The sequence below is a fragment of the Bos grunniens genome, chromosome 24, assembly GCF_055505025.1.
Source record: "Bos grunniens cultivar Pamir isolate PY7600 chromosome 24, Bosgru_T2T1.0, whole genome shotgun sequence".
In the NCBI taxonomy this organism is placed as follows: Eukaryota; Metazoa; Chordata; class Mammalia; order Artiodactyla; family Bovidae; genus Bos; species Bos grunniens.
In genome coordinates this window covers 51,358,556-51,376,261 of record NC_141188.1, presented here as the reverse complement: position 1 = coordinate 51,376,261, position 17,706 = coordinate 51,358,556, and the positions used below count along the sequence as shown (strand labels likewise).

The 17,706-nt window shown below is 48.5% G+C and overlaps 1 protein-coding gene across 4 annotated transcripts in view; it reads left to right on the top strand.

Annotated features, from left to right (window-relative positions):
- Positions 1-439: 439 nt before the first annotated feature.
- The window catches only part of MYO5B (myosin VB), a 335,064-nt gene continuing 317,797 nt past the window's right edge, over positions 440-17,706 (top strand). For 2 of the 4 annotated variants that reach the window (XM_086373450.1, XM_086373448.1), the window contains exon 1: positions 440-594. In XM_086373450.1, coding sequence (XP_086229576.1) covers positions 547-594 — 48 coding nt within the window. In that variant the 5' untranslated portion in view covers positions 440-546. Of the gene's footprint in view, positions 595-1,321; positions 1,703-17,706 lie in introns of those variants that run through there. The other 2 variants (XM_086373451.1, XM_086373449.1) reach the window with 2 other exon arrangements.

Sequence of the window (17,706 nt, the reverse complement as noted above, 5' to 3'; positions counted from 1 at the left end):
AGGGCTGAGTCTTAGCAAGGAGACTTTCTTATTTGAGAGGGAAGGACCTCGGTGAGATGTGAAGACACAGGTGTTGAGCCCCACTCCCAGCCTTTCTGATTGGTCCTCAATGAGGCCCCATATTTTGTATTTCTAAAAATTTCCAGGTGATGCTAATGGCCCTGGGGCCCACACTTCAAGAACTACCAGAATACAGGGAAGGACACTCTGCAGACAGGTTTTTGAGGGAGAGAGACAGGACAGGAGCTCCCTTTCAGATCCAAGAAGAGTCGTCCAAGCTTAGGTCATTGGCACTGGTCAACCCTGGAAGTATGATTCTTTAGAATTAGGGAGGAACTTCAGATACTGGGATCCCACCCTTCGCCAAATGGTGTTCCTCACGGTGGAACTGTTAAAGCTCCCAGGGTAATTCTCATTGAGGAGGCATGGTTGAGAAGGGCGGCAGGTGGACTAAATGCGGATCCTGCTTTCCAAGCGAGAAGGTCTTAAACGAGATGGGTCTAAGAATCTCCCGCCAGGCAGTGGGGCTCCGGAAGAGCCGCAGACATGGATGCTCTGGCTGAGAACTGCTTTCAGAAGTCATCCCTCATTCAGGTACGAAAGCCAAGCCAGAAGACCGCGTCTCCTCCTACAGCCCTTGCTCTCCCTTTACAGACTCCTGCCAATTCTTTTCCTTTTTGGCTGAGATTTCTACTTTTCTTTGGAAGCCGAAGAGAGCGCAAAGCTGCTAGGTGTCACTGGCAGACGCGACCAAAGTAAATGAGACAGAGAACGGCAGAGGGGCTGGGAGTGCGTGAGAGGGAGGGGGGAAATGTGAGGTTTCCCAGAGAGGCAAACAGTTCTCCGGTGGGGCGGCCGGGAGCCTAGTTGGAAGCTGTGGGTGAAATCTGCAAAGGTGGAGAAAAGTTTCGACTTCCACTTTGCTTGCGCTCAGATTTCAGCGCGGGGCGCTGTTTGGTGCAATCTCGAGTACCTCCAAATCGTCTTTAACAGGCTACTCATAATTGAATGTTAATAATGGGAATGTTAATGCCCAGGGAAAACCCATAGGAAAAATGTATGAAGCCTTTCGGCCGCAGGCGTCTCTCCTTTTTATTCCTCTTTTCCCTTCTCGGGTTCTTCCTCCTCTTTGTGTTTTGCTTTCCTCGTCTCCTCTGGGTGCCCGCCCAGCCTCCCGCGGCGCAGTCCGCGCGCGGAGCGCGCGCGGCAGGTGCAGGGCTCGCACCTGCCCCGCGCGCGCCCGGCGGCCGGCAGGGGGCGGTCGGCGATCGCTCCGCGCGCGGCCCCGCCCCGGCCCCGGGGACCCCGCGGCCGCGGGCCCGGCCCCCGTAGGGCTCATAGGAGGCGGCGGCGGCGGCGGCGGCGCACCGGCCGCGCGCCCGCCCGCTCCCTCCGGCGCGCCCGCGCCGCCTCCCATACCTGCGCGGGGAGCGGCGCCGCGGCCTCCTCCCCCGCCCGCCCGCCGCCGCCGCCGCGGGAGTAAAGGTCGCGCCCGCAGACAGCGAGCCTGCCGCGGCGCCTCCAGGAAGCCGGCGGGGCAGGTCGGAGAGGAGGGGAAAGAGCCGAGAAACTCGGGCAGAAGATGGCGCCGGACGGGCCGGCCGAGGACTGAGAGCCGCCGGGACCTCCGCCCGCCCAGGGCACCGCGTCCGGGCTCGGCCCGGCCTGCGCGGTCATGTCGGTCAGCGAGCTCTACAGCCAGGTGAGCGCGGGCCGCGCCGAGCCCGGCGTGCGGGGGAGGGCGGCGGGGCGCGCGGCCCGCGGAGGCTCGGTACCCCGCGGCTCCGCCGGGGCGTGGGGGCGCCGGCGACTCCTCGGAGCCTCCCAGCTCCGCGCCGCCTCGGAGCCCCTAACTTCGGGTGGCAGAGAAAGTTTGGCTGTTCCGGGAGCGCCCCGGCCAGGACCGTACCCCGGCTCCCCGACGCCCTGCGGTAGGTGTCCTCGCCCCGGCGCAGTCCGGCCGAAGCCCCCGGCACCGTCCGGCTCGGAGTCCGGGCCGCGGGGACCGCCCTCCCCACCCCGCCGCCCGCGGTGGTCCCCTGCTTGGGGACCCCCACCTCGGTGCTCTGCAGCGCGATCTTCCGAGGGCGATCCTCTCGCGTGCCAAAGAGGGGAAACCCTGAATTCGGGGGGTGACCCTCTCGCATGCCAAAGGATCTGAATTCGGGGGGGGTGTTCCTCCATTTGCGGGGTGGGGAGAAAAGGTAGGGGCTCAACCTCGGGGCGGGGCGCGGCGGCAAGAGATGGGGAAGCCGCGGATCTAAGGATGCTCGGGGGACCTCGGGAGGGCGCGGGGAGCGCTTTCTTACTCCGCCGCGGGGTGGGTATTTTGAGGTGGTCCCTCCGGGCGGGCCCCGAGTGGGCTTCAGTCCCTGCGGGGAGGGGGTGGGAGTACTGCTGACCCTTGGGGTGGAGTGTGGGATTTCCAGGCTGTCCTCAAGGTCAGAATGGATGTGCGGGACTCGGTCCTCGGAGTCGGGAGAACAGGTGCGGCGAGCCGGAGACTGCCCGGCTTCCGCAGCAGTTGCCGCGATTGAAGTTAGAGACGGGACGCCGCTCCCCCCAGCGCCCGCCGCCGCCGGGGCCCCCTCGGGTTTGCGCTTGGTGCCGGCGCGGGGGACGGCGAGGGGGTGAGGGGCCTTTTGTACGTTCGCACCCCATCCCCCCTTAAAATATTTTTTTGAGTTCTGGATGTCCCCGACACGTCGTCTGCCGGTTTGTCTTCATTGGGGCCGGGACTCGTTTGCCGGTGCCTGGTGCCCACCTGTCCACGTGTGCGGAGGGGTGCCTGGCGCGCCCCCCTGTGTGATCCCCAGGACGCGCGCCTGGGCCAACCTGTCTGGGCGGGGGAGGGACAGGTACTTCCGCATCCTCACCTGGAGACTTCTCGCGGTTGCCCCGCACCTGGGCGAGCCCTTCAGCCCCGTGGGCTGGCCGCCCCCTTTCCGTTTGAGGACTTTTCTCATCCCTCGCCCTCTCGGAGGGGTGGCGGACAGGGCTGAGCCCAGATGACACGAGGTTGGCAGTGGAGTCTGTAAGAGGGCTGGGGGCGGGGTCGCCCTCACCTGGTGCACCTCCGCCAGCCCCAGGGGTGCCGGCCGCGATCGCTGATGAAAGACCGCTTCTGGGAAGACAGGGTGTGAGCCTGAAGCCGGGGGGTGCACTCTCTGGCGTTTCTGGTTTTGGAAGAGCGCCCCATCCTGTTGACCACTGGGAGTCTTGGGAGGAGCCCTCTAAGCTTCAGCTTTCAGTCTTTCTCTCGAAGCGGGTTATCTGGTACCTCAATGGGAGGCTGGAAACCAGCGAGGCAGGGAAAAATTTGGAGTGTAAAGCTCTGAACCTTACGAAAGTGCACGAAAATACCGCTTGTACTCCCAAGTAAAATGAGTGACTCAACCGAATATCCCTGCCACGTATCCTATATTACTTTATCAAATGATAACTAATTGCCGTATTACACAAGCTAATGGACAATTGAATAAACCCTTAATTTTTGGAGCCCTGATCTTGAAAAACAAGAACATTGGGATGCTTTTAAAGATACTTTTCAGGGGAAACACTCAATTTGATTTTTAGTTAGAAATGAATATATTGCATGTTAATTATTAGAAATGATGAGTTAGAGTCTGAGCTAAAATTCCAGTGTACTCTCTCTTGACTTATAGATAATAAAGGACAAAAACAGTTCTTAAAGAAAAGGTCTTGCGAGGGCTCTCAAGGTGCTTAAGAAGAAAAGTATCTTCGTTGGTATGAGGGTTTGGCATTCTTAGTCCAAAAGCAGTCTTTGCATTTCTCCCTAAGGCCCGGGGACTGTACCTCACTGTTAATGGGTTTCTTGTTCTTAATCATGTTTTAGGTTTATGAATCTCAAATTGAGATTTTTCTGTGGCCCACGCAGTAGCTTCCAACCAGATTGCATCTTGAGCAGCTGTTACTTTTTCTGGCAGAGTTGAAACGCTTATGTTTTACTATGAGGAGCAGTTGTGCTGTTTCCTCACCATGACCATCCCACTCGCTAGGCTGGTGTCTCAGTGTGCATATGAAATCATAAATTATACAGAGAAACCGTGTCTGTGACTTAGATTCACTTTGTTTCTTGGGGAAGATGATTCGTTTATTTTAGTGTATTTATCAAAGTAGCCAATGTTCCCTTTTTTATTTTTAACTTGCTAGTGGGCTTTTCTAATGTGAGGAACACTGGGTCCAGGCACACACTTTAATATATTACGCATGATGGAAATAATGATCTATTATGCCAACAGCATTTATGCGTGGGATGGAAATTTTAGAGCCATTATTGATTATACCTGTTGCTTTAGTGACATGGTATAAGATGTTGTTATTGGACTGTGAGATGCTTATTTAAGTGTATAAACTAGCCTGTAAGTACTGTAAATAGTTTCAGGTAAGAACCTGGTAGATTGATCTATTCCCAGTTACCCAAGAAAAGACTTTCTTCTCCTCCTTCCACATTACTGTTTTCTTGCTCTTCTCCTTGTCTATCCGTTCTCTGCAACTGGAGGCTTATATGATATGTGGCATTTTTTGTGGGGAGGGGAGAGATGATTTTAGTTATCGCTGGAGGGCATTTCCCATGACAAAGGCACTCTTGTTTTCAGAAGACCCAACACCTCACCTTTAAGAAATTGCTTTCTTTGTACTGAGGTTTTCCTCAATGGGAAAAGAGAGTGAGAGTCCATGTCTGACGCTTCGAGGGTTATGTCAAAGTGAGTCAGCCCCAGCGCCCATACAGAAAGGTGGAGCTAATGATGGGCTCTCGTCACAAGTGGCACGTATGTGGCAAGTGTTAGTACTTTGTTTCCAACCCACAGGAAAAGACAGTCTTTTATAAATCAAATTAGCCCAGGTCCCAGGAAGATGTCCAAACATGCCTAACCATAGTAAACATGATTTGATTATGGTAGTTGCAGAAAATAGTCTGGTTTTTAAAGTATAAAACACATAACCTCTTTTTCAGGCTGATTAATGCAACCCTTCTCTATACGAGGGTTATTCTGGATGAAAAATTTAAACACTGCTCTCTCAAATCATGTTGTCTTCAGTGTGCTACTTTGGTGCTAGCCAGCAGTGAGAGTGAAGTCACTCAGTTGTGTCTGACTGTTTTCTATCCCGTGGACTATACAGTCCGTGGGCTTCTCTAGGCCAGAATACTGGAGTGGGTAGCCTTTCCCTTCTCCAGAGGACCTTCCCAACCCAGGAGTCAAACCCAGGTCTCCCGCATTGCAGGCGGATTCTTTACCAACTGAGCAGCTGGGGAAATCACCAGGCTGACACCAGCACCTTCAAATACTCCCTTTCCTGCCTGGCTTCTTGTTGATAGGTGGTGTCTGAGCGGGGGACTTTTGAATGCTGCTAGGAAGTGACTTTACTAGTGGACACGCCCTGTGTGTGTCAGCCATGGCTTTGGGCTCAGGGGGCCTTTATGAAGGGCGCTATTTTGGGGCCAGTCCTTTGGAAAATAGAAGTTGTGCTTCTGGGCTGGTGTTCTCGAACTGGCTCTTAACCTGTGCATCGGGTGACACAGGCTTCTCCAGGTATCGGTCTGGAAGGCAGCAAGAGGCTCCTATTCTCCTGGTGCCCACTGGTAGAGATATGAAGGCCTGATGAACTGCTGCTGTTATGCTCTTCGTCTGCCCTGGACCGCCCCCTGCACTCTGCCTGGCGCTTGCTTCCTCCAGCACTCAGCTCCTGGGTCTCTGTCAAAGCTTCCTGGAGCCTGAGAAGTGATGTCCCTCCTGCCCCTGCGGGGGACAGTCCTTTAACCAACAGGCGTCTAAGAGCTGTAGCTCCCAGTTCTCCAGCTCTGGGAACAGGGCGGCTCTCCGCGAGGCCCATGCTATTTCCAGAGCTCCTGCACAGGCTGAGCAGAAGTGCTTCCACTCAGGACTTTCCTGACCATCACACCCCTGGGGGGCTTCCTTCCCTCCCCCAGTTCACGGCCCCACTCCCCTTTCCTGAGAGCCTTGCCTGATCGAGCCCTTAGACAGGGATCCTCATCCCAGGGTCCAACGTGGGGAACCTGGATGAACCCAGCGCCGCGGTGCCTTGGCCGGGTGGGTGCTGAGAAGTTCCAGGGCTCTTGGCCGCTCAGGGCTCTGTGTCCCACACTCCCGTCTTCCTTCCCGGCCTCATTCTCTGCCTCACCTGTTGCTTTCCTTGCATCCCTAGCTGTCACTCCGTTTCTTTTCCTCTTGCCCAGCTGGGCCTGCAAACCCAGTGGGCCCTTCTTGGCTCTGCTGATGACCATCAGAATTCCCAAGTTTATTTACAGAACAGAAAGAGACGCACAGAATTAGAGAACAAACATACGGCTGCCTGGGGGAAGGATGGGGGTAACGGATAGTTAGGGAGTTTGGGATGGACATGTACACACTGCTCTGTTTAAAATGGGTAACCAACAAGGACCTGCTGTATAGCACAGGGAACTCTGCTCGGTGTTACATGGCCGCCTGGATGGGAGGGGAGTTTGGAAGAGAATGGATAAATGTATATGAATGGCTGAGTCCCTTTTCTGTTCACCTGAAACTGTCACAACATTGTTAATCAGCTATACCTCAGGACAAAATAAGAAGTAAAAAAAAAAAAAAAATCTTAAAACTTGGCATGGAAAAAAAAAAGGAATTCCCAAGTTTGCATGCAAATTGTTAACCAGTTCATAACCAGGGCATGTTCTCTGCCTGCCTGTAACCGGTGTGCACTGAGCAGGCTTGCTCTGATAGTTTGTGTGTCACGCCATGTCTCCCTGATTAGGCTGAGATCCTGGAGAGCAGTTGTTGTTCAGTTGCTCAGTCGTGTCTGACTCTTTGCGACCCCATGGACTGTAGCACATCAGGCTTCCTTGTCCTCTGGTATGTCCTAGAATTTGCTCAACTTATGTTCACTGAGTCAGTAATGCTATCTAACCATCTCATCCTCTGTCATCCCCTTCTTCTCCTGCCCTCCCAGCATCAGGGTCTTTTCCAGTGAATTGGCTCTTTGCATCAGGTGGCCAAAGTATTGGAGCTTCAGCTTCAACATCAGTCCTTCCAGTGAATATTCAGGGTTGATTTCCTTTAGGATTGACTGGTTCAATCTCCTTGCCATCCAAGGGACTCTCAAGAGTCTTCTCCAACACCACAGTTCAAAGACATCAGTTCTTTGGTGCTTAGCCTTCTTTATGGTCCAACACTCACATCCATACATACCACTGGAAAACCATAGCTTTGACTAGAACCCTAGTTGGCAAAGTGATGTCTCTGCTTTTTAATGTACTGTCTAGGTTCGTCATAGCTTTTCTTCCAAGGAGCAAGCGTCTTTTTTTTTTGTGGCTGTGGTTACCGTCTTCATTGATTTTGGAGCCCAAGAAAATGAAGTCTGTTACTGTTTCCCTTTTCCCTGCCATGTATTTACCATGAAGTGATGGGACCAGATGCCATGATTTTTGGTTTTTTAATGTTGAGTTTTAAGCTAGCTTTCTAACTCTCTTTGATGCTCATCAAGAGGCTCTCGAGTTCCTCTTCGCTTTCTGCCATTAGGGTGGTGTCATCAGAGGCTGTACCAAACACTTTGGGAGTCTCCGCTGGGTGTAATGTGTTCTGCCTCATACCCAGTAGGGCTAAGTTATCTGGGAGATTGCCCCCGCCCCTTGTGACACCTCTGACATGCTGACGTCCTGCTGGGTGTGAACTTCCTTATAACTGGGTGCTGACACCAGGTCTCTCCATCTGGGCCTCGTGATAGAGCTTGCTTTTCAGCTGCTAGTTTCTCCCCATTTCCTTTTTGTTGATGTGTTACAATATTTCATTTCGTTAACTTCAGGATAGCCACCCATTAGACTTTCTGACAGCTCCAGGTCTGGTTGGAGTCTATTACTGTGCTTATTTTGTTCAACAGAAAGATGGCATTCTCTTGCTGTTGGAGGGCCAGGGCTCCTCTGAGTAGAACTCAATAGACATTCTAAGTTCTGGCATGCATGTGTGTGTGTTTGATACTGTCATTTTTTATGATAAGACAGCGATAAACTAAACTGTTTATAATATATAAGTCTACACACCACCTTCTCTGAATGATAGAGTGTCACTACTCATATGGAATCATCAGGGTAAACCTGGATAGGTTTGAATGACCTCTGTTTTTTAATTCAGTAGGCTCCCAGGAACCACATTAAAAAGCAGTCCATTTTAAAGTGAGAGGAGTTATGTGTGTGTACCCTGATGTTCTTGTCTACACACATTTTGTATCATCATTGGATAATAAAACCTAAATTCACAAAGTTAACAAGCCAGCATGCCCCGTGTGCCATGAGAGGAGAGCAGGTACTCATAGCTACAGATGTTCTGCAGCGGTGTTGGTCGGGTGGGCTTGGAAGCATGAATAGGTATTGGATACACGTGGAGACTGGGAACAGCACCGTCAGTAGGAGACAGTAGAGTGAGTGTAAGCATGGACAAGGATGACTTGTCCATGTCATCCACCTGCTGTCCATGTAGTATTTTAAAAACTCTTTATGAAAATCTTAGCTTTATAGAAAAGTTATAAAAAATAGCAGAGTTTCTGTGTATTTATTCCCAAATTCCCATGATGTTAACACTTCGTAAGTACATGGTAATCACTGAAACCAGGAGGTGAACATTTGTATAATACTGTTAACTTGCCTGCAGGCTTGTCTACAAGCCTGTAGGTTTCCCACCACCGGCCTTCCCTGGCAGGAGCCCACCTAGGATTCCATGTTGGGTTTAGCACCACAACTGCCTAGTCTCCTGTGTTTGGTGTCAGACCTCAATTTATGTTTCTCCGTTTGACCTTGGCACTTTGAGAGCATTGGTCGGCTATTTTGTAGAATGAACCTCAGTTTGAGTTTGATGCTTTCCCATGCTTAGATGGAAGTTATAAATTTTGGGCAAGAACACAGCAGAAATAGCGTGCCTTCCTCCCAGGAGATGGACCAACTCAGGAGATCTGTGATATCAGTGTCTCATTGCAGGTGGTGTCACTTTGATCCCTTGTTTAAGGTGATGTCTGTCAGTTCCCTTTTATTGAAGACTGGTATTTAGAAACTAAGATCTGGGTGCCTGGTGTGCTTATCACTGTTTGTTTATAGTCATTTAGGGATTACTCAGGTTAGAACTCAAACATCTGGTTATACAGGCAATGGAAGAAGAGTCATTTATGACCTTGAAGTTTCTACCATGAGGATGGACAGAAATAAAGAAGGCAAGGATGATGCTTGATTTTGATATTGAGTTTGGGATGACAGTGGTTTGTCTAAGGGGAAATATTTACATTGAGGATGTATGAACAAGCTTAAAGGAGAAATGTGAGGTTTTGACATTCTTGCAAATAAAAGATGCCTGGGATTTGCTTTCCTCTTAGAAATACAGTTGTCTTACAGCATGATTTTAATAGAGATAAGATCATGACTTTGGGATGGGCAGTCTCGGGCTCTGTGGCCACGATCTTGCCGTGGACCATATGGGTAGTGTGGTTATACATTCTTAGCTCTGACATGTTGGGGCAGATAACCTTCTGAGCTTTGATTTCTTAATCTGAAAAATTGTCATGGTACCTGCATTATAAGATTATTGGAGGCTTATGTGATCAGACATAGGTGAAGTGCCTGCCTGGCACAGTGTCTGGCACAGTGTCTGCACTTGGCAACTGTTCATCAGCTTGTTTCCCTCTTCAGTGATGGCACAGATGTTGGCTTCTTCTCTCAACCCATCTGGCAGGGATGTTGTTTGTAAGAAGAGAGAGAAAGGGAAGCATTGCTGCAAGTACGGAACTACCTGAGGAATAGAGAACCAAGGCGTGGGGATAAAGGTTCCCATCCCCACAGCCTCCTGGGGAAAGAGCAAGAACAGTTTGAAAGAAGCTTTAAATTTAAGCTGTGCTGTCTGGTCTCCTGTTACAGCTCTCAAGGAAAATTAAAGCAATTTTTCACCATGCTCTTTTATTTTTTTGTTTAATACAAATGATTATTGAAACCATTCATATAATGCAGGAAAGGCAAGGGCTCTGTAATCCCATTCCCAGACAGCTCCTGTTAACTGCACATGTATGCCAGACCCACTGTGTCCAGTAGGGTAAATCCAGTAAGTAACACGTGACTGTTGAGCACCTGGGGTGAGGCTGGCCTAAGCTGGGATGGGGTACACACCAGATCTCCAAGGTTGAGCACAAAAAATGAATGTAAAATGTCTCACTTAGGCTTTCTTTATGTTGATGAAGTGTTCAAATAATATTTTGGATATAATGCGGCTACTGGAAAATCTAAACTTCCACACGTGGCTTGCCTCATTTCTGTTGGGCCGGTACTGCTTTAGACTTACACATGATGCAGTCAAGATGCAGTCAATATAGACTTATATGTATGGCATGATCCTGTTTTTTTACTTAAATCTTAATCTACTATGGCCTTTTCACCTGTAGCATGTGAAAGTGAGTTTGCCATTTTAGTGGCTGCATAACAGGGCTCCTTGGCTGTGCTCTTATGGTTTTCACCATTCCCATGTTGATGAATGTTTAGTTGGTTCCAGTCGTTTGATACTGTGAAAAATGTTGCACAGCATTCTTGGAACCTTTCAGTATTTTTGGGATAGGAGCCTGAAGGTGGAGTTGCTGGCGTGCACTTTTCCAGGTCTTCGTTGATAAGGCCGGTTGTCTCTAGGAAAGAACAGTCTGTTTCTTCACGCCTCCCTGGCACTGACTTCCTCTTTCTAAACTGAGACTAAACGTTTTAATTGTGTTTAAAGTTGACTTTCATTGGAGGGTTGAGCGTCTTTCCACCTGCTTGGTGTGTTCATTTGTGGTTTTCTCTGATTTTCCTGTTAAGACATTGTTTATAACTGTATTTTTGCTTATTAAATGATTACATTTTTAGATGTGGGAAGTCATGGAAACCAGAATGTTCAGGATGAAATATTACAAATATATGTTTTGAAGAAGGTACTTTGGCATGAATTTTCCCTTTACTTTTTAGGAGCTTACACATCTCTGAGCTCTAAGTTATGTTACCTGATGTTTATCAACTGCTTTTGAGCCAGGTCATTTCTAAGAGGTGTGTGTTAACTCATTTAACAATAACATTATGCTGTAGGCACCTCCATCATCCTCATCTACAAACAAGGGACCTCTGCCTCACTTGCCCAAAGCTACACTCCTCCTGGGTAGGAGGCTAGGACCCCCCACCCCGACGCCAGCTGCCTGACCACTCTGTTCTGCTGCCTTCCATGAGGTTCTGTTCCATTGAGGTGGGTCTGGAACGTCATTTGTGCATAAATGAGGCCCTAACATGAAGGGTCCTTTCCACTGGCACCGCCCTGCCCCCAGCAGCAGAGAGAAAGGAGGGTCTCTGAGTACAGAACAAGGGAGGTGGTCTGAACCATAGTTCTCTCCTCAGGAAACCTGCTGCTCGAGTCCTTTTCCCGCCACCACTCTCAGCCCCGTGGGCATCCTGGTGCTGCTTAAAACTGTGCTTCTCGAAGGAAAAACTCTGGTTTTTGGCTCTCCTTAGGCCATACAGAAGAGAAGGCAATGACAACCCACTCCAGTACTCTTGCCTGGAAAATCCCATGGATGGAGGAGCTTCGTGGGCTGCAGTCCATGGGGTCACTAGGAGTCAGACACGACTAAGCGACTTCCCTTTCACTTTTCACTTTCATACATTGGAGAAGGAAATGGCAACCCACTCCAGTATTCTTGCCTGGAGGATCCCAGGGACAGGGGAGCCTGGTGGGCTGCTGTCTATGGGGTTGCACAGAGTCGGACACGACTGAAGTGACTTAGCAGCAGCAGCAGCAGCAGCAGGCCATACAGGCCCCAAAGGGGCGGGGGGGTCACATCTTCAAAAAGGGCTAAATGTAACAAGCAGAAGGTGTAAATGAAACTCAATTAGTGTAACTTATTTTGATTTTTTAAAAAATTTATTTTTAATTGGAGGACAGTTGCTTTACAATGCTGTGTTGGTTTCTATCACACAACAACATGAATCAGCCGTAAGTATACACCCCCTACCCATCCCACCCTTCCAGGTCATCAGAGAGCACCAAGCTGAGTTCCCTGCGTTACACAGCAGCTTCCCAATAGATATCTGTTTCACACGTGGTATTCAATTTTAAATCTAACCCTCCTTTCATTCCAGGACATTTGTCCGCTTTCTAGGCGCTTTCCCTCCTGGCTCCATCTGCCTTCTGAACATCTTCCTTCCTGTCATACTTGATGTCAGCGTTTCGTTCCCTTTCTGGGCTAAGACCAGAGAAGCAGATCTGAGACTCCTAGAGGCTCTCTCCCACCTCCCGACTTAGTTGAAGGTTTTCATTTATGGATGTGCCCTGATCACTGCCTGTTGTCTGAACGGGTGTTTGGAAAATGAACTCCCCCTCACTCAGGATGTCAGCTTGGCCATCAGAGACAAGGCCCTTCCTCCAGCATCCAGGACCCAAGATTCCTATTATAACTTCAGGTGCTTATCAGGGACTTAAGCTCTTTGGGAGCTCCATGGTGCTTTTAGATTTGATGCAACGCGTTCCTCCAGTTGTGTGGGTCCCGGTGTAGATGAGCGCTGGTAGATCTTGCTAATTTGCTGTGGGAATGATTAAGCTTATACATCTGAGCTCCAAGTTAATGGCCCATAACGCTCGTCTTAAAATTTATTCCAGGGCCGGTAAACGGTTACCCTCCTTTGAGTGATTCTAATAGTGACGTGGCCCCTGCAGGCTTTTCTCTCCTTGGCTGAAGTTAGGAGAGGACTAATGAGGTCTATCATGGCTGATACTTAATGATTTTCCTGTACAGCTGTTGCCTTTATAAAGCTTAACACGTAGTGGCATGAGATCCTGAAAGGAACAAGAACGCCCAGATGCCTTTTGCCTGGAATTCTAAGACCTGGCTTTGAATCTCGTCAGCCCTGAGTAGCTCAGGTCCCCTGGCTTAAGAGCCTCCACAAGACAAAAGGTACTGGGCAACAGGATGTCAGGCCCACTGTATAGTAACCTGGACGCTGTGGGTTTGCAGGGAAGGATGAAAGGAAAGATGTTTGAGCCGGTAAATGGTACTGTATTCAACTACTTTTGTGTGCCCCAGACATTCAGTTTAGACTCTGGTTTAACTTCCTTTTGCCAGCTGTCCATCCAGACCCCAGTGCAGTCCCACCAGTGTTATGAAGCGTGCTCAGAATGTGTTACCTGACTTGATGTGATACTCAGCTTAGGTGGGCTGCAGTCCATGGGGTCACAAAGAATTGGACGTGACTGAGCATGCACGCACAGCTTAGGGGCTTCAGAGAGGAATTTCATGCAGAATCGATACCATTTTTATGAATTTCTGAAATCAGCAAAATGCACAGTGTTGGTGAAGGATATACATGTGACAAAATGAGTGGGAATGAGGGAAAAGGCAACTTGAATAGGGAAAGGGCAGCTGGAATAGTAGTTATCCAGGGAGGGTGGGGATGCTGGGGGAGCAGGAGTGGGAACAGCATTGTTAGCGGGCCGCTCGATTTCCTGACTAGTTCATGGGTATTCGTTTTGTTACTGTGCTTCATCAGTTACTTATAAAAAAAAAAAGGTGATTTGACAGAAAATAGGATGAGTTATAAAGCCAAATTTAAAACAGCTTTGAGATTGTAGGTGATTTTAGAATGTGTTTCACTGTGTTTTCTTACGTGTGTGCAATGGATGGTTGGGTTTGTGTGTTTTCACAATTGCTCTCATTGAAGATGTAGGTTGAATCTTCTGCTCACATCTTTCACATTCCCCAGGATAGGGTTTGGCATACTGTAGGCACTCAGTAAATGCCCTTGAGCTGGTTTAAAGACCACCTGTCCTCCCTCACTGTTCCCAGGCCGTGGCTCTTCGAGGAAAGGTCTCTTCACCAGAGAACCACCTGCACTATAATGCTATCTGCTGTTATGTTGGCACGACTTTTGGCTTAGAGTACCCGGTGGAAAGCCCATCTGTTTCCTCTGGCACTTGCCGAAATCTATGGAATGTGGAGCCCTGTTAGGAGATAATTAAATGTTGTTTTTCTTTTTTTTTAAATCATTGTGTGCAAAGGCTTAACACAAGCTTTGAACATGGGTTAGCAGCAAAGCAACATTTGTGGCTATGAAAGCTCATATCACTGTAACTACCTTGGTTTTGAATACCCTAATTTTACACAACTTTGATGACGTGCATTTTTTGCTTTTGCCTTCTGAAGGCTATCACTTACCTTAAAAGTATAATCTTGGAGGGAGGAGGGTCTGAAGAGGGAGGGCATATATGTATAATTGTGACTGGTGCACATTGTTGTATGGCAGAAGCCAGCACAACATTGTAAAGCAATTATTGTCCAATTAAAAAAATAAGTATAATCTTATTTTTTTTCACTTAACTCAAGTTTTTATTAACAATCTCATCAAGACTCATGGATATTTGCATGATTGGGTCGGGGTGAAAATGAATCTCTATCCTTTATTCAAGATCAAAAAAAAAAGCAGGTGGCTTTCAAAACAGGCAACAGTGAATCAGGGAAGAAAAATCAGATCAAGTTTGTTTCAGTCAGCTTCTCTCCACAGGAACAATGATGATACTCAGTTTTAAGCTGAAGATTCAGACCATCTTACGTGCATCCCTCGGCCAGCACCTGCGTGGAGCACCTCCTGCCTGCAGTGGTGTGTGTCACAGCCCAGTCCTGCAAAGTAGTCTTTGGCCTTGAGCTCTTCTTGTCCAGTAGTTCATTTGGTGTATGAATAAGTAGTAAGGAGGTGTTCTTGCATTAAAAGGAGATAAACTGCTTTATCTTGTCTCATCAGATTTAATCACATTCTTAATTTGCCTGCACTTGCTAATAAAAGCTGATGTTTATTTGTGAAATAAGGAAAATGACACCTGGGGAAGCCGGGTGTGCTGCAGTCCGTGGGGTTGCAAAGGATCGAACATGACTTAGCCATCGAACAACAATAAGAAGGAAAATGAATGTCTCCTTAGCCACAAACTAATGTGGCTAGTTTTTACTAACTAGCGTTTCTAGTTAGTAACTAACTAGCGTTTCTAGTTAGTTACTAACTAGCATTTCTAGTTAGTTACTAACTAGTGTTTCTTTGCTGCTTGCTTTTTTAATGGTCATTTTACTGTGTGTACATGTGTGTAACTATGTAACAAGCTGTGTGCACCAAAATGAAAAGAATACCCTTAAAATGTGGTTTTTATGACTAACACATCAGATACTATCTGAATGAATGGTTTTTCCTTCAGTATATTCCCTTTGGCAGAGATACAAGGATACTGGAGCTCATCAGTAGTTCTGAAATTGGCTTCAAATCTGATGACATTCTTTTTCCTTTGTATGGAAGGCAGAACCTTTGCCTGGAAGGTATGCTTTGTTTGCTGGAAACTTCCAAGGGTTATTGAAAGAATGAAGCTGTTTGAGTAAGGCAGGAAATCACTGGCTTACATTTCTGTTATAGACAAATTGTGACTTGCAGGTACAGATGACAGTTTTGTGCGGCCTCTTACTAGCCATTGTCCTCAAGAGTAGTCAGGCTTCAGATGTTTTCGGTGGTGAATCTGCATAGAGCCTCCCCTTGTCAGAAAAATTCTCACTTGAATGTAGCAGTTCTGGTTTGTTTGGTTAAAAAGGCTCACCAAAATTTTAGTGACACTAATTTGTAGTCCCATTTAAATATATATGGTTTCTAATATAATTAGCTTAGGTGTATAATTGCCTAACTTGGTTACATGATTGCCTCAATATTACGAGAAGTATAATAGCATTAATAAATACCTATTGATTTAAAAAATGAAGTGAAAAGCCCATTCTACCTAATTTCCTAAAAGGCCCTTTTGAAAGTAGATGGAAGGATGCTCCATCCATCCTTGGTGAGAAGGTAGCTTCTCACCGCTGCTATGCATCAGGCAGGATGAGAAAGGAAGGCAGAGCAGTCTTATTTGCAGTTGCCGAAAGGTGGTGTTCATCGTCGATGGGTGGATAAACAAAACAGGACACATCTATGCAACGGAATATTATTCGGCCTTAGAAAGGAAGGGCATTGGTTCAGTCTGATCCCAGCGGCGGCAGCAGCGGCTCCTGTCTTTCCTGGCTCTCTTCGCTATTTCCCCTTCACTTCTAGAAACGTGGTCACCAACGAGGCTGCCTGTGGCGTCATCACAGTGTTCAGCGACGTGAAAGTGTGTAAGTCGTCTTCACCAGAGGATGTGAAGCAGCACAAGAAGAAGGTGCTCTTCTGCTTGAGTGAAGACACGAACCTCATGCTGGAGGAGGGTGGGAGTTGCTGGTGGGTGAAGACCTCGGACGATGCCACGCCACTCTTGTCACGGGGCTGCCATACAAGGATGTAATGCTACCCGTGAGACCAGGGAGAGCAAGAAGGGGGCCTGGGAACCCTGAGTCTGCACCCCTGAAGAGCAGAGTGATCTGTGCCAGTTCCAAGGACACTGTTGCAGAGAAACTGATGGGGATCAAGTATGACTACAAGCAAACTGCTCCGAGGAGGTCAAGGACCACTGCACCCTGGCAGAGAAGCTGGGGGGAAGTGTCCTTATCTCTTTGGAGGGCAAATCTTCCTGAGCCCCCACCAGGCCCCTGCCTGGAGCATCTGACAACCCCAGACCTGCCCACAGGGTTGCAGGCTGCCCACTTCCTGCCAGACTTGGGGTGTGCGGGGCAGGGATCCCAGCAAGGGGAGGGCAATCCCTTCACTCCAATTGCCAAGCAACACCCCGTACCTCCAGGACCATCCTCCTCCCTCCATCCCTGAAGGTTCTGCCCCCCTCCTCAGACTGTTTTGATCTTCTGATTTCTTCTTGTGTTGAAGTAGCTTAAGCTCAAACAGGAGTATGTGGGGGCAGGTGGGTGTATTTTTTAACCCCCGCTAATTCTTACCTGTTCCTCCCTTTTCCTGTGCTGCCAACTTCTAACAGCAGTGACTCTGGGCTTGTGTGTTTAGTTCTGTATATAAATGCTGTGTTGTAGAGATGCCCGCTCCCCGTGGCCCCTGGTTCCCTTTGCCTTTTTCCCCTGGGTCATGGCCACTCATGAAAGTAGGACTAGGAAGGAACTTTCAGTTAAAAACAGACAAAACACAAAGGACATTCTGACACACGCTCGTAAACACGGATGAACCTCGGAGGCTCACGCTGCGTGAAATCAGCCAGTTATAAAATGACAGATCTTGTATAATTCTACTTAAGAAGGATCTACAGGAGTCAACTTCATAAAGACAAAGCAGAAAGGTGGTTGTGGGAGGGAAGGGAGAGGAGAGAGTTGTTCAGTGGATGTAGAATGTCAGCTCTGCTAGATGAGAAGTTCTGGAGATGCGTGGTAGTGATGGTTACCCAACAATGTGGATGTGCTCAATGCTACTGAACTGTACATTTCAAAATGGCTAGGATGGTCAACTTTATATTATGTGTGCTTACTTGCTCCATTGTGTCCAACTCTTTGTGACCCCATGGACTGTATGTAGCCCACCAGGCTCCTCTGTCCATGGGATTCTCCAGGCAAGAATACTGAAGTCGGTTGCCATTTCCTTCTTCAAATATTATGTGTATTATGCCATGATTTAAAAAAAAAAAAAAAGCTCTGGAGAAAAAAGGGTAGGGAAAATGTCGTGGTCAAGAGCATAAGCTTCAGCCTGACTCAGTCTGGGTTTTGAGTACTGGTGTCCTGTGTCACGCTCTCCCCATGTTTACCGGCTGTGTGAGCTTT